We start from the raw sequence: 16523 nt of genomic DNA on the forward strand, positions 1-16523 counted from the left end.
CACCAAGAGCACCCCGTACAGTTCTGTCTCCGTATCCCTGGGTCAGACACACACCAGGAGCACCCTGTACAGTTCTGTCTCCATATCCCTGGGTCAGACCACACCGGGAGCAATGTGTACAGTTCTGTCTCCCTATCCCTGGGTCAGACCACACCAGGAGCACCCTGTACAGTTCTGTTCCGTATCCCTGGGTCAGACCCACACCAGGAGCACCCTGTACAGTTCTGTCTCCATATCCCTGGGTCAGACCACACCAGGAGCACCGTGTACAGTTCCCATCTCCAAATCCCTGAGTCAGACCACACCAGAGCACCGTGTACAGTTCCCATCTCCAAGTCCCTGGGTCAGACCACACCAGGAGCACCGTGTACAGTTCCCATCGCCATATCCCTGGGTCAGACCCACACCAGGAGCCCCGTGTACAGTTCCCATCTCCAAATCCCTGGGTCAGACCCACACCGGGAGCACCTTGTACAGTTCTGTCTCCACATCCCTGGGTCAGACCACACCGGGAGCACAGTGTACAGTTCTGTCTCCGTATCCCTGGGTTAGACCCGCACCAGGAACACCGTGTACAGTTCTGTCTCCGTATCCCTGGGTCAGACCACACCGGGAGCACTGTGTACAGTTCTGTCTCCGTATCCCTGGGTCAGACCACACCAGGAGCACCGTGTACAGTTCCCATCTCCAAATCCCTGGGTCAGACCACACCAGGAGCACCGTGTACAGTTCCCATCTCCAAATCCCTGGGTCAGACCACACCGGGAGCACAGTGTACAGTTCCAGTCTCCATATCCCTGGGTTAGACCCGCACCGGGAGCACCCTGTACAGTTCTGTCTCCGTATCCCTGGGTCAGACCACACCGGGAGCACTGTGTACAGTTCTGTCTCCGTACCCCTGGGTCAGACCCACACCAGGAGCACCCTGTACAGTTCTGTCTCCATATCCCTGGGTCAGACCACACCGGGAGCACTGTGTACAGTTCTGTCTCCGTACCCCTGGGTCAGACCACACCGGGAGCACTGTGTACAGTTCTGTCTCCGTATCCCTGGGTCAGACCACACCAGGAGCACCGTGTACAGTTCCCATCTCCAAATCCCTGGGTCAGACCACACCAGGAGCACTGTGTACAGTTCCCATCTCCATATCCCTGGGTCAGACCACACCGGGAGCACCCTGTACAGTCCTGTCTCCATATCCCTGGGTCAGACCACACCGAGAGCACTGTGTACAGTTCTGTCTCCGTATCCCTGGGTCAGACCACACCAGGAACACCGTGTATAGTTCTGTCTCCGTATCCCTGGGTCAGACCACACTGGGAGCACCATGTACAATCGGGTGAAATACACCAGGCAATACAGCCACAACGTACAATTCTGTGATCTGTGTGTCGAGACGCACACCGTCACAGGGCAAACATACAACCTCCACACAGGCAGGAGCAGAGGCTGGGATTGAACCCGGTTCTCTGGCTCAGCAGTGGGGTGGCTGTGTGGACTGATGAAAATGCGTGGAGATATTAGGATTATTACAAACGATCGATTCTGCTGAAGCTGGAAATCAAGAGCAATATGCTGGTGGAACTCAGCAGGTCTGACAGCATCGAGGAAAAGATTCCCACCCTATTAAGTTGTAAAAACACTGTCCCCATCTCTCAATTCCTCAATGCATGAAGATCGATTCCTCAAACTCCCTGTAATGCCGCCCCCCGAAGTTCACCATTTCCCATCCCCTTTTTCCTCTCTCAACTGATCCCCTTGCCTGTCCGTCCCCATCGCCTCCCTCCGGTGCTCCTCCCCCTTTTTCTTTCTTCCATCGTCTTCTATCTCTTCCATCAATCAACTTTCCAATCTTTACTTCATCCCTCCCCCTCCAGTTTTCACCTATCACCTGCCGCTTCTCTCTACACTCCCTCAACCTTTTAAATCTACTCCCCAGCTTTTTTAACTCCAGTCCTGCGGAAGGGTTTTGGCCTGAAACATCGACTGTACTTTTTCCCATCGATGCTGCCTGGCCTGCTGAGTTCCTCCAGCATTCTGTGTGTGTTGCTCAGGAACAGAAGCTCATAGCAGAAGGCTTAAAGACAAAGAGACTGAGATGCTAAAAGACTAAGATTAAGACGGTGCTGCCTTGTCAGCTATTCTTATATCCATAGATACGGAAAATTAAATTTACATTTGTAGGAAAGAGTTAAGTAATGAGAAAGCCCTGATTCAATTAATGCAGTACTGAGAAGCTTCTGGAACTTTCCAGAGTTATACCAACATAACCACATGGGGCTGCATTGAACATTGTGACCACTACGAAACACTTGGTAGTTACTTGTGTAGAGTAATTAAATAAAATATAAGCCGTTAACTGAATTGTTAAACTGTGAAGAAAATATCAATTAATCAGTCTAATCTAAGAATTAAGTCCCCCAGCTCCATGACGGGAGGGGTGCTTTCTCTGCGGATGCTAGTTACATCCCACCATCCACCTACAGGGAGCCATTGTGGCAGTGACGGGCGACGGTGTCAATGACTCACCTGCCCTGAAGAAGGCCGACATCGGTGTTGCTATGGGGATCTCGGGCTCAGATGTCTCCAAGCAGGCGGCCGACATGATCCTGTTGGACGACAACTTCGCTTCCATTGTCACAGGCGTGGAAGAGGGTGAGGGAGAGGGCACATAAGAGGTGGGTGGGGGGCCCTGTGGGGGCAGGAGAGGGGAGAGAAAGGGCTGTGAAGGGATGTGGTAGAAGAGGAGGAGGTATGAGGGTAAGAGGTGAGGAGGGAGGGCTGTGTGAGCAGGACCGAGGAGAGGGGGAAGGAGAGGTGAGCTGTAGGAGAGTAGGGGAGGAGAGGAGATGAGGAGCAGGTGCATAGACGAGGAGTGGGAGGGGAAGAGAGGAAGGGAGAAGGTTGTGGAGGGAAGGGAACAAGGGGAAGTGCAGAAGGAATGGTAGAGGATCCGAGTGTAATCTGAGGGAGAGGGAGGGGAGATGGAGAGAGGAGGTTGGGAGGAGTGAGAAGGGGAAGAGAGTGGGAGGTGGGTAAGGAAGGGGAAGAGGGTGTGAGGAGTGAGAAGGGGAAGAGGGTGGGATGTGAGTGAGGAAGGGGAAGAGGGTGGGAGGTGGGTGAGGAAGGGGAAGAGGGTGGGTGGTGAGTGAGGAAGGGGAAGAGGGTGGGAGGTGAGTGAGCAAGTGGAAGAGGGTGGGAGGTGGGTGAGGAAGGGGAGAGGTTGGAAGGTGGGAGGTGGGTCAGGAAGGGGAAGAGGGTAGGTGGTGTGAGGAAGGGGAAGAGGGTGGGTGGTGAGTGAGGAAGGGGAAGAGGGTGTGAGGTGGGTAAGGAAGGGGAAGAGGGTGGGTGGTGAGTGAGGAAGGGGAAGAGGGTGTGAGGTGGGAGGAAAGGGAAGAGGGTGGGAGGTGAGTGAAGAAGGGGAAGAGGGTGGGAGGTGAGTGAGGAAGGGGAGAGGTTGGAAGGTGGGTGGTGAGTGAGGAAGGGGAAGAGGGTAGGTGGTGTGAGGAAGGGGAAGAGGGTGGGTGGTGAATGAGGAAGGGGAAGAGGGTGTGAGGAGGGAGGAAAGGGAAGAGGGTGGGAGGTGAGTGAAGAAGGGGAAGAGGGTGGGAGGTGAGTGAGGAAGGGGAGAGGTTGGAAGGTGGGTGGTGAGTGAGGAAGGGGAAGAGGGTAGGTGGTGTGAGGAAGGGGAAGAGGGTGGGTGGTGAATGAGGAAGGGGAAGAGGGTGTGAGGAGGGAGGAAGGGGAAGAGGATGGGATGTGAGTGAGGAGGGGAAGAGGGTGTGAGGTGGGAGAAAGGGGAAGAGGGTGTGAGGAAGGGGAAGAGAGTGTGAGGTGTGAAGAAGCGGAAGAGGGTGGGCAGTGGGTGAGGAAGGGGAAGAGAGTGTGAGATGTGAGGAAGGGGAAGAGGGTGGGAGGTGGGAGGAAGGGGAAGAGGGTGGGAGGTGAGTGAGGAAGGGGAGAGGTTGGAAGGTGGGAGGTGGGTGAGGAAGGGGAAGAGGGTGGGTGGTGAGTGAGGAAGGGGAAGAGGGTGGGAGGTGAGTGAGGAAGGGGAGAGGTTGGAAGGTGGGAGGTGGGTGAGGAAGGGGAAGAGGGTGGGTGGTGAGTGAGGAAGGGGAAGAGGGTGTGAGGTGTGAGGAAGGGGAACAGGGTGGGAGGTGAGAGGAAGGGGAAGAGGGTGGGCAGTGGGTGAGGAAGTGGAAGAGGGTGGGAGGTGAGTGAGGAAGGGGAAGAGGGTGGGAGGTGGGTGAGGAAGGGGAAGAGGGTGGGAGGTGAGTGAGGAAGGGGAGAGGTTGGAAGGTGGGAGGTGGGTGAGGAAGGGGAAGAGGGTGGGTGGTGAGTGAGGAAGGGGAAGAGGGTGGGTGGTGAGTGAGGAAGGGGAAGAGGGTGGGTGGTGAGTGAGGAAGGGGAAGAGGGTGTGAGGTGTGAGGAAGGGGAAGAGGGTGGGAGGTGAGTGAGGAAGGGGAAGAGGGTGGGTGGTGAGTGAGGAAGGGGAAGAGGGTGTGAGGTGTGAGGAAGGGGAACAGGGTGTGAGGTGTGAGGAAGGGGAAGAGGGTGGGAGGTGAGTGAGGAAGGGGAAGAGGGTGGGAGATGAGTGAAGAGGGGAAGAGGGTAGGAGGTGTGAGGAAATGGAAGAGGGTGGGAGGTGAGTAAGGAAGGGGAAGAGGGTGTGAGGAGGGAGGAAGGGGAAGAGGATGGGATGTGAGTGAGGAGGGGAAGAGGGTGTGAGGTGTGAGGAAGGGGATGAGGGTGGGAGGTGTGAGGAAGGGGATGAGCGTGGGAGGTGTGAGGAAGGGGAAGAGGGTGGGAGGTGGGTGAGGAAGGGGAAGAGGGTGGGAGATGAGTGAAGAGGGGAAGAGGGTAGGAGGTGTGAGGAAGGGGATAAGGGTGGGAGGTGGGTGAGGAAGGGGAAGAGGGTGGGAGGTGGGAGAAAGGGGAGGAGGGTGGTTGGTGGGAGGAAGAGGAAGAGGGTGGCAGGTGAGTGAGGAAGGAGAAGAGGGTGTGAGATGTGAGGAAGGGGAAACGGGTGGTAGGTAAGTGAGGAAGGGGAAGAGAGTGGAGGTGAGTGAGGAAGGGGAAGAGAGTGGAGGTGAGTGAGGAAGGGGAAGAGAGTGGGAAGTGGCAGGAAGGGAAGGAGGGTGGTTGGTGGGAGGAAGGGGAAGAGGGTGCGAGGTGTGAGGAAGGGGAGAGGTTAGGAGGTGGGAGGAAGGGGAAGAGGGTGCGAGGTGTGAGGAAGGGGAGAGGTTAGGAGGTGGGAGGAAGGGGAAGAGGGTGGGAGGAAGTGGAAGAGGGTGGGAGCTGGGTGAGGAAGGGGAAGAGGGTGTGAGGAGGGAGGAAGGGGAAGAGGATGGGATGTGAGTGAGGAGGGGAAGAGGGTGGGAGGTGGGAGGAAGGGGTAGGGGGTGGGAGGAGGGTGAGGAAGGAGAAGAGGGTGTGAGGTGGGTGGAAGGGGAAATGGGTGGCAGGTGAGTGAGGAAGGGGAAGTGGGTGGGAGGTGTGAGGAAGGGGAAGAGGGTGTGAGGTGGGATGAAGGGGTAGAGGGTGTGTGGTGGGAGGAAGGAGAAGAGGGTGTGAGGTGGGAGGAAGGGGAAAGAGTGTGGGAGTTGGGAGGAAGGGGAAAGAGGGTGGGTGGTGAGTGAGGAAGGGAAGAGGGTGGGAGGTGGGAGGAAATGGAAGAGGGTGTGAGGTGGGATGAAGGGGTAGAGGGTGTGTGGTGGGAGGAAGGAGAAGAGGGTGTGAGGTGGGAGGAAGGGGAAAGAGGGTGGGTGGTGAGTGAGGAAGGGAAGAGGGTGGGAGGTGGGAGGAAATGGAAGAGGGTGTGAGGTAGGAGGAAGGGGAAGAGGGTGTGTGGTGGGAGGAAGGAGAAGAGGGTGTGAGGTGGGAGGAAGGGGAAAGAGTGTGGGAGTTGGGAGGAAGGGGGAAGAGGGTGTGTGGTGAGTGAGGAAGGGAAGAGGGTGGGAGGGGGGTGAGGAATGGGTAGTTGGTGGTTGGGCGAGTAGAGGAGGGACCAGAGTGGTGCGTGTGTGAGAGAGAGTTCAGGGACAGGACCTTCACCCTCTCATTCCCGCCCCGCAGGCCGACTCATCTTTGACAACCTGAAGAAGTCTATTGCATACACTCTGACCAGCAACATCCCTGAGATCACTCCCTTCCTGCTGTTCATCGTGGCCAACATTCCCCTACCCCTCGGCACCGTAACCATCCTCTGCATCGACCTGGGGACTGACATGGTGAGGGCTGAGCCTGGAGGCCATGGGCTGTCAGGGCACAGAGACTATGAAGAGAGATGGCAAGGGACAGTGCGATGAAAGAGAACTGTTAAATGGGGGTTGAAGGGAGGGGAAAGGTGGAGGTGTGATCTGCTCCAAGACAGAGTGGATGTGGAGAGGATGTTTCCTATAGTGGGAAGTCTAGGACCAGAGGACACAGACAGAGTGGATATGGAGAGGATGTTTCCTATAGTGGGGGAGTCTAGGACCAGAGGGACACAGACAGAGTGGATGTGGAGAGGATGTTTCCTATAGTGGGGAGTCTAGGACCAGAGGACACAGCCTCAGAATAGAGAGACATACAATTGGAAGAGATGAGGAGGAATTTCCTTTGCCAGAGGGTGGTGAATCTGTGGAATTCATTGCCACAGGCAGCTGTTGGACATTGAGTTTATTTGAAGCGGAGGTTGATAGCTTCTTGATTAGTCAACGCGCCAGAGTTTATACAGAGAAGGCAGGAGAATGGAGTTGAGGGGCATAAAAAAACAGCCATGATGGAATGGCAGAGCAGACTGGATACCGAATAGCCTAATTTTCCTTCTATGATGCGTCTTGTGGTTGGTGGGAAAGAGGAGAATGTGACAGGACTGGACAATCAGATGGAGGGCGGTGAGATAAATGATCTGGCCAGAGGAACACGCTGGGATTAGAGGGCTGGTTTTCAGGATCACGGAGTCGTTGACTGTGAGTTGGAGCGTCACTGAAAACCATTATCCTTTCTGAAGGTCCCTGCAATCTCTTTGGCCTATGAGGCAGCAGAGAGCGATATCATGAAGAGGCAACCCCGAAACCCAAAAACCGACAAGTTGGTCAACGAAAAACTGATCAGCATGGCGTACGGACAGATCGGTGAGTGAGTTGGAGATCCCGAGGGACGGGGTGTTGACATGGTGTATGGACAGATCGGTGAGTGTGTTGCAGATCCCGAGGGACGGGGTGTTGACATGGTGTATGGACAGATCGGTGAGTGTGTTGGAGATCCCGAGGGACGGGTTGTTGACATGGTGTATGGACAGGTCGGTGAGTGTGTTGGAGATCCCGAGGGACGGGGTGTTGACACGGCGTACGGACAGATCGGTGAGTGTGTTGGAGAACCCGAGGGACGGGGTGTTGACATGGTGTACGGACAGATCGGTGAGTGTGTTGGAGATCCTGAGGGACGGGGTGTTGATATGGAGTACGGACAGATCAGTGAATGTGTTGGAGATCCCGAGGGACGGGGTGTTGACATGGTGTATGGACAGATCGGTGAGTGTGTTGGAGATCCCGAGGGACGGGGTGTTGACATGGTGTATGGACAGATCGGTGAGTGTGTTGGAGATCCCGAGGGGCAGGTGTTGACATGGTGTATGGACAGATCGGTGAGTGTGTTGGAGATCCTGAGGGGCAGGTGTTGACATGGTGTATGGACAGATCGGTGAGTGTGTTGGAGATCCCGAGGGACGGGGTGTTGACATGGTGTATGGACAGATCAGTGAGTGTGTTGGAGATCCCGAGGGGCAGGTGTTGACACGGCGTATGGACAGATCGGTGAGTGTGTTGGAGAACCCAAGGGATGAGGTGTTGACATAGTGTACGGACAGATCGGTGAGTGTGTTGCAGATCCCGAGGGACGGGGTGTTGACACGGCGTACGGACAGGTCGGTGAGTGTGTTGGAGAACCCGAGGGACGGGGTGTTGATATGGAGTACGGACAGATCAGTGAGTGTGTTGGAGATCCCGAGGGACGGGGTGTTGACATGGTGTATGGACAGATCGGTGAGAGTGTTGCAGATCCCGAGGGACGGGGTGTTGACATGGTGTATGGACAGATCGGTGAGTGTGTTGGAGATCCCGAGGGACGGGTTGTTGACATGGTGTATGGACAGGTCGGTGAGTGTGTTGGAGATCCAGAGGGACGGGGTGTTGACACGGCGTACGGACAGATCGGTGAGTGTGTTGGAGAACCCGAGGGACGGGGTGTTGACATGGTGTACGGACAGATCGGTGAGTGTGTTGGAGATCCTGAGGGACGGGGTGTTGATATGGAGTACGGACAGATCAGTGAATGTGTTGGAGATCCCGAGGGACGGGGTGTTGACATGGTGTATGGACAGATCGGTGAGTGTGTTGGAGATCCCGAGGGACGGGGTGTTGACATGGTGTATGGACAGATCGGTGAGTGTGTTGGAGATCCCGAGGGGCAGGTGTTGACATGGTGTATGGACAGATCGGTGAGTGTGTTGGAGATCCTGAGGGGCAGGTGTTGACATGCTGTATGGACAGATCGGTGAGTGTGTTGGAGATCCCGAGGGACGGGGTGTTGACATGGTGTATGGACAGATCAGTGAGTGTGTTGGAGATCCCGAGGGGCAGGTGTTGACACGGCGTATGGACAGATCGGTGAGTGTGTTGGAGAACCCAAGGGATGAGGTGTTGACATAGTGTACGGACAGATCGGTGAGTGTGTTGCAGATCCCGAGGGACGGGGTGTTGACACGGCGTACGGACAGGTCGGTGAGTGTGTTGGAGAACCTGAGGGATGGGGTGTTGACACGGCGTACGGACAGATCGGTGAGTGTGTTGGAGAACCCGAGGGACGGGGTGTTGATATGGAGTACGGACAGATCAGTGAGTGTGTTGGAGATCCCGAGGGACGGGGTGTTGACATGGTGTATGGACAGATCGGTGAGAGTGTTGGAGATCCCGAGGGACGGGGTGTTGACATGGTGTATGGACAGATCGGTGAGAGTGTTGGAGATCCCGAGGGACGGGGTGTTGACATGGTGTATGGACAGATCGGTGAGAGTGTTGGAGATCCCGAGGGATGGGTGTTGACATGGTGTATGGACAGATCGGTGAGTGTGTTGGAGATCCCGAGGGACGGGGTGTTGACACGCCGTACGGACAGATCGGTGAGTGTGTTGGAGAACCCGAAGGACGGGTTGTTGATATGGAGTACGGACAGATCAGTGAGTGTGTTGGAGATCCCGAGGGACGGGGTGTTGACATGGTGTATGGACAGATCGGTGAGAGTGTTGGAGATCCCGAGGGACGGGGTGTTGACATGATGTATGGACAGATCGGTGAGAGTGTTGGAGATCCCGAGGGACGGGGTGTTGACATGGTGTATGGACAGATTGGTGAGTGTGTTGGAGATCCCGAGGGACGGGGTGTTGACATGGTGTATGGACAGATCGGTGAGTGTGTTGGAGATCCCGAGGGACGGGGTGTTGACACGGCGTACGGACAGGTCGGTGAGTGTGTTGGAGATCCCGAGGGACGGGGTGTTGACACGGCGTACGGACAGGTCGGTGAGTGTGTTGGAGATCCCGAGGGACGGGGTGTTGATATGGAGTACGGACAGATCAGTGAATGTGTTGGAGATCCCGAGGGACGGGGTGTTGACATAGTGTACGGACAGATCGGTGAGTGTGTTGGAGATCCCGAGGGACGGGGTGTTCACACGGCGTACGGACAGGTCGGTGAGTGTGTTGGAGAACCTGAGGGATGGGGTGTTGACACGGCGTACGGACAGATCGGTGAGTGTGTTGGAGAACCCGAGGGGCAGGTGTTGACATGGTGCATGGACAGATCGGTGAGTGTGTTGGAGATCCCGAGGGACGGGGTGTTGACATGGTGTATGGACAGATCGGTGAGTGTGTTGGAGATCCCGAGGGGCAGGTGTTGACACGGCGTATGGACAGATCGGTGAGTGTGTTGGAGAACCCAAGGGACGGGGTGTTGACATAGTGTACGGACAGATCGGTGAGTGTGTTGGAGATCCCGAGGGACGGGGTGTTGACACGGCATACGGACAGGTCGGTGAGTGTGTTGGAGAACCTGAGGGATGGGGTGTTGACACGGCGTACGGACAGATCGGTGAGTGTGTTGGAGAACCTGAGGGACGGGGTGTTGATATGGAGTACGGACAGATCAGTGAGTGTGTTGGAGATCCCGAGGGACGGGGTGTTGTCATGGTGTATGGACAGATCGGTGAGAGTGTTGGAGATCCCGAGGGACGGGGTGTTGACATGGTGTATGGACAGATCGGTGAGTGTGTTGGAGATCCCGAGGGATGGGTGTTGACATGGTGTATGGACAGATCGGTGAGTGTGTTGGAGATCCCGAGGGACGGGGTGTTGACACGGCGTACGGACAGATCGGTGAGTGTGTTGGAGATCCCGAGGGACGAGGTGTTGACATGGTGTATGGACAGATCGGTGAGAGTGTTGGAGATCCCGAGGGACGGGGTGTTGACATGGTGTATGGACAGATCGGTGAGTGTGTTGGAGATCCCGAGGGACGGGGTGTTGACATGGTGTATGGACAGATTGGTGAGTGTGTTGGAGATCCCGAGGGACGGGGTGTTGACACGGCGTACGGACAGGTCAGTGAGTGTGTTGGAGATCCCGAGGGACGGGGTGTTGACACGGCGTACGGACAGGTCGGTGAGTGTGTTGGAGATCCCGAGGGACGGGGTGTTGACACGGCGTACGGACAGGTCGGTGAGTGTGTTGGAGATCCCGAGGGACGGGGTGTTGATATGGAGTACGGACAGATCAGTGAATGTGTTGGAGATCCCGAGGGACGGGGTGTTGACATAGTGTACGGACAGATCGGTGAGTGTGTTGGAGATCCCGAGGGACGGGGTGTTCACACGGCGTACGGACAGGTCGGTGAGTGTGTTGGAGAACCTGAGGAATGGGGTGTTGACACGGCGTACGGACAGATCGGTGAGTGTGTTGGAGAACCCGAGGGACGGGCTGTTGACATGGTGTACGGACAGATCAGTGAGTGTGTTGGAGATCCCGAGGGACGGGGTGTTGATATGGAGTACGGACAGATCAGTGAATGTGTTGGAGATCCCGCGGGACGGGGTGTTGACATGGTGTATGGACAGATCGGTGAGTGTGTTGGAGATCCCGAGGGACGGGGTGTTGACATGGTGTATGGACAGATCGGTGAGTGTGTTGGAGATCCCGAGGGGCAGGTGTTGACATGGTGTATGGACAGATCGGTGAGTGTGTTGGAGATCCCGAGGGACGGGGTGTTGACATGGTGTATGGACAGATCGGTGAGTGTGTTGGAGATCCCGAGGGGCAGGTGTTGACACGGCGTATGGACAGATCGGTGAGTGTGTTGGAGAACCCAAGGGACGGGGTGTTGACATAGTGTACGGACAGATCGGTGAGTGTGTTGGAGATCCCGAGGGACGGGGTGTTGACACGGCATACGGACAGGTCGGTGAGTGTGTTGGAGAACCTGAGGGATGGGGTGTTGACACGGCGTACGGACAGATCGGTGAGTGTGTTGGAGAACCTGAGGGACGGGGTGTTGATATGGAGTATGGACAGATCAGTGAGTGTGTTGGAGATCCCGAGGGACGGGGTGTTGTCATGGTGTATGGACAGATCGGTGAGAGTGTTGGAGATCCCGAGGGATGGGTGTTGACATGGTGTATGGACAGATCGGTGAGTGTGTTGGAGATCCCGAGGGACGGGGTGTTGACACGGCGTACGGACAGATCGGTGAGTGTGTTGGAGATCCCGAGGGACGAGGTGTTGACATGGTGTATGGACAGATCGGTGAGAGTGTTGGAGATCCCGAGGGACGGGGTGTTGACATGGTGTATGGACAGATCGGTGAGTGTGTTGGAGATCCCGAGGGGCAGGTGTTGACACGGCATATGGACAGATCGGTGAGTGTGTTGGAGAACCCAAGGGACGGGGTGTTGACATAGTGTACGGACAGATCGGTGAGTGTGTTGGAGATCCCGAGGGACGGGGTGTTGACACGGCATACGGACAGGTCGGTGAGTGTGTTGGAGAACCTGAGGGATGGGGTGTTGACACGGCGTACGGACAGATCGGTGAGTGTGTTGGAGAACCTGAGGGACGGGGTGTTGATATGGAGTACGGACAGATCAGTGAGTGTGTTGGAGATCCCGAGGGACGGGGTGTTGACATGGTGTATGGACAGATCGGTGAGTGTGTTGGAAATCCCGAGGGGCAGGTGTTGACATGGTGTATGGACAGATCGGTGAGTGTGTTGGAGATCCCGAGGGGCAGGTGTTGACATGGTGTATGGACAGATCGGTGAGTGTGTTGGAGAACCCGAGGGACGGGGTGTTGACATGGCGTACGGACAGATCGGTGAGTGTGTTGGAGATCCCGAGGGACGGGGTGTTGACACGGCGTACGGACAGATCGGTGAGTGTGTTGGAGATCCCGAGGGATGGGGTGTTGACACGGCGTACGGACAGATCAGTGAGTGTGTTGGAGATCCCGAGGGACGGGGTGTTGACATGGTGTATGGACAGATTGGTGAGTGTGTTGGAGATCCCGAGGGACGGGGTGTTGACATGGTGTATGGACAGATCGGTGAGTGTGTTGGAGATCCCGAGGGACGGGGTGTTGACATGGTGTATGGACAGATCGGTGAGTGTGTTGGAGATCCCGAGGGGCAGGTGTTGACATGGCGTACGGACAGATCGGTGAGTGTGTTGGAGATCCCGAGGGACGGGGTGTTGACACGGCGTACGGACAGATCAGTGAGTGTGTTGGAGATCCCAAGAGACGGGGTGTTGACATGGTGTATGGACAGATTGGTGAGTGTGTTGGAGATCCCGAGGGACGGGGTGTTGACATGGTGTATGGACAGATCGGTGAGTGTGTTGGAGATCCCGAGGAATGGGGTGTTGACACGGCGTACGGACAGATCGGTGAGTGTGTTGGAGAACCCGAGGGATGGGTGTTGACATGGTGTATGGACAGATCGGTGAGTGTGTTGGAGATCCCGAGGGACGGGGTGTTGACATGGTGTATGGACAGATCGGTGAGTGTGTTGGAGATCCCGAGGGACGGGGTGTTGACATGGCGTACGGACAGATCGGTGAGTGTGTTGGAGAACCCGAGGGACGGGGTGTTGATATGGAGTACGGACAGATCAGTGAGTGTGTTGGAGATCCCGAGGGACGGGGTGTTGACATGGTGTATGGACAGATTGGTGAGTGTGTTGGAGATCCCGAGGGACGGGGTGTTGACACGGCGTACGGACAGATCGGTGAGTGTGTTGGAGATCCCGAGGGACGGGGTGTTGACACGGCGTACGGACAGATCGGTGAGTGTGTTGGAGATCCCGAGGGATGGGGTGTTGACACGGCGTATGGACAGATCGGTGAGTGTGTTGGAGAATCCAAGGGACGGGGTGTTGACATAGTGTACGGACAGATCGGTGAGTGTGTTGGAGATCCCGAGGGACGGGGTGTTGACACGGCGTACGGACAGGTCGGTGAGTGTGTTGGAGAACCTGAGGGATGGGGTGTTGACACGGCGTACGGACAGATCGGTGAGTGTGTTGGAGAACCTGAGGGATGGGGTGTTGACACGGCGTACGGACAGATCGGTGAGTGTGTTGGAGAACCCGAGAGACGGGGTGTTGATATGGAGTACGGACAGATCAGTGAGTGTGTTGGAGATCCCGAGGGACGGGGTGTTGACATGGTGTATGGACAGATCAGTGAGAGTGTTGGAGATCCCGAGGGACGGGGTGTTGACATGGTGTATGGACAGATCGGTGAGTGTGTTGGAGATCCCGAGGGATGGGTGTTGACATGGTGTATGGACAGATCGGTGAGTGTGTTGGAGATCCCGAGGGATGGGTGTTGACATGGTGTATGGACAGATCGGTGAGTGTGTTGGAGATCCCGATGGGCAGGTGTTGACATGGTGTATGGACAGATCGGTGAGTGTGTTGGAGATCCCGAGGGGCAGGTGTTGACATGGTGTATGGACAGATCGGTGAGAGTGTTGGAGATCCCGAGGGACGGGGTGTTGACACGGCGTACGGACAGATCGGTGAGTGTGTTGGAGATCCCGAGGGACGGGGTGTTGACATGGTGTATGGACAGATCGGTGAGAGTGTTGGAGATCCCGAGGGACGGGGTGTTGACATGGTGTATGGACAGATCGGTGAGAGTGTTGGAGATCCCGAGGGACGGGGTGTTGACATGGTGTATGGACAGATCGGTGAGTGTGTTGGAGATCCCGAGGGATGGGTGTTGACATGGTGTATGGACAGATCGGTGAGTGTGTTGGAGATCCCGAGGGACGGGGTGTTGACACGCCGTACGGACAGATCGGTGAGTGTGTTGGAGAACCCGAGGGACGGGTTGTTGATATGGAGTACGGACAGATCAGTGAGTGTGTTGGAGATCCCGAGGGACGGGGTGTTGACATGGTGTATGGACAGATCGGTGAGAGTGTTGGAGATCCCGAGGGACGGGGTGTTGACATGGTGTATGGACAGATCGGTGAGAGTGTTGGAGATCCCGAGGGACGGGGTGTTGACATGGTGTATGGACAGATTGGTGAGTGTGTTGGAGATCCCGAGGGACGGGGTGTTGACATGGTGTATGGACAGATCGGTGAGTGTGTTGGAGATCCCGAGGGACGGGGTGTTGACACGGCGTACGGACAGGTCGGTGAATGTGTTGGAGATCCCGAGGGACGGGGTGTTGACACGGCGTACGGACAGGTCGGTGAGTGTGTTGGAGATCCCGAGGGACGGGGTGTTGATATGGAGTACGGACAGATCAGTGAATGTGTTGGAGATCCCGAGGGACGGGGTGTTGACATAGTGTACGGACAGATCGGTGAGTGTGTTGGAGATCCCGAGGGACGGGGTGTTGACACGGCGTACGGACAGGTCGGTGAGTGTGTTGGAGATCCCGAGGGACGGGGTGTTGATATGGAGTACGGACAGATCAGTGAATGTGTTGGAGATCCCGAGGGACGGGGTGTTGACATAGTGTACGGACAGATCGGTGAGTGTGTTGGAGATCCCGAGGGACGGGGTGTTCACACGGCGTACGGACAGGTCGGTGAGTGTGTTGGAGAACCTGAGGAATGGGGTGTTGACACGGCGTACGGACAGATCGGTGAGTGTGTTGGAGAACCCGAGGGACGGGCTGTTGACATGGTGTACGGACAGATCGGTGAGTGTGTTGGAGATCCCGAGGGACGGGGTGTTGATATGGAGTACGGACAGATCAGTGAATGTGTTGGAGATCCCGCGGGACGGGATGTTGACATGGTGTATGGACAGATCGGTGAGTGTGTTGGAGATCCCGAGGGACGGGGTGTTGACATGGTGTATGGACAGATCGGTGAGTGTGTTGGAGATCCCGAGGGGCAGGTGTTGACATGGTGTATGGACAGATCGGTGAGTGTGTTGGAGATCCCGAGGGACGGGGTGTTGACATGGTGTATGGACAGATCGGTGAGTGTGGTTGGAGATCCCGAGGGGCAGGTGTTGACACGGCGTATGGACAGATCGGTGAGTGTGTTGGAGAACCCAAGGGACGGGGTGTTGACATAGTGTACGGACAGATCGGTGAGTGTGTTGGAGATCCCGAGGGACGGGGTGTTGACACGGCATAACGGACAGGTCGGTGAGTGTGTTGGAGAACCTGAGGGATGGGGTGTTGACACGGCGTACGGACAGATCGGTGAGTGTGTTGGAGAACCTGAGGGACGGGGTGTTGATATGGAGTACGGACAGATCAGTGAGTGTGTTGGAGATCCCGAGGGACGGGGTGTTGTCATGGTGTATGGACAGATCGGTGAGAGTGTTGGAGATCCCGAGGGACGGGGTGTTGACATGGTGTATGGACAGATCGGTGAGTGTGTTGGAGATCCCGAGGGATGGGTGTTGACATGGTGTATGGACAGATCGGTGAGTGTGTTGGAGATCCGAGGGACGGGGTGTTGACACGGCGTACGGACAGATCGGTGAGTGTGTTGGAGATCCCGAGGGACGAGGTGTTGACATGGTGTATGGACAGATCGGTGAGTGTGTTGGAGATCCCGAGGGGCAGGTGTTGACACGGCGTATGGACAGATCGGTGAGTGTGTTGGAGAACCCAAGGGACGGGGTGTTGACATAGTGTACGGACAGATCGGTGAGTGTGTTGGAGATCCCGAGGGACGGGGTGTTGACACGGCATACGGACAGGTCGGTGAGTGTGTTGGAGAACCTGAGGGATGGGGTGTTGACACGGCGTACGGACAGATCGGTGAGTGTGTTGGAGAACCTGAGGGACGGGGTGTTGATATGGAGTACGGACAGATCAGTGAGTGTGTTGGAGATCCCGAGGGACGGGGTGTTGACATGGTGTATGGACAGATCGGTGAGTGTGTTGGAAATCCCGAGGGGCAGGTGTTGACATGGTGTATGGACAGATCGGTGAGTGTGTTGGAGATCCCGCGGGAC

At 56.3% G+C, this 16523-nt stretch overlaps 1 protein-coding gene across 3 annotated transcripts in view; it reads left to right on the top strand.

Annotated features, from left to right (window-relative positions):
- LOC140193758 (sodium/potassium-transporting ATPase subunit alpha-2) overlaps window positions 1-16523 on the top strand; it is a 56142-nt gene that overhangs the window by 22900 nt on the left and 16719 nt on the right. For 2 of the 3 annotated variants that reach the window (XM_072250924.1, XM_072250926.1), the window contains exons 10-12: window positions 2487-2655; window positions 6076-6230; window positions 6995-7118. In XM_072250924.1, the coding sequence (XP_072107025.1) occupies window positions 2487-2655; window positions 6076-6230; window positions 6995-7118 (448 nt within the window). The remainder of the gene's footprint in view (window positions 1-2486; window positions 2656-6075; window positions 6231-6994; window positions 7119-16523) is intronic. The other variant, XM_072250927.1, reaches the window with a different exon arrangement.

The sequence above is a fragment of the Mobula birostris genome, unplaced genomic scaffold, assembly GCF_030028105.1.
Source record: "Mobula birostris isolate sMobBir1 unplaced genomic scaffold, sMobBir1.hap1 scaffold_823, whole genome shotgun sequence".
In the NCBI taxonomy this organism is placed as follows: Eukaryota; Metazoa; Chordata; class Chondrichthyes; order Myliobatiformes; family Myliobatidae; genus Mobula; species Mobula birostris.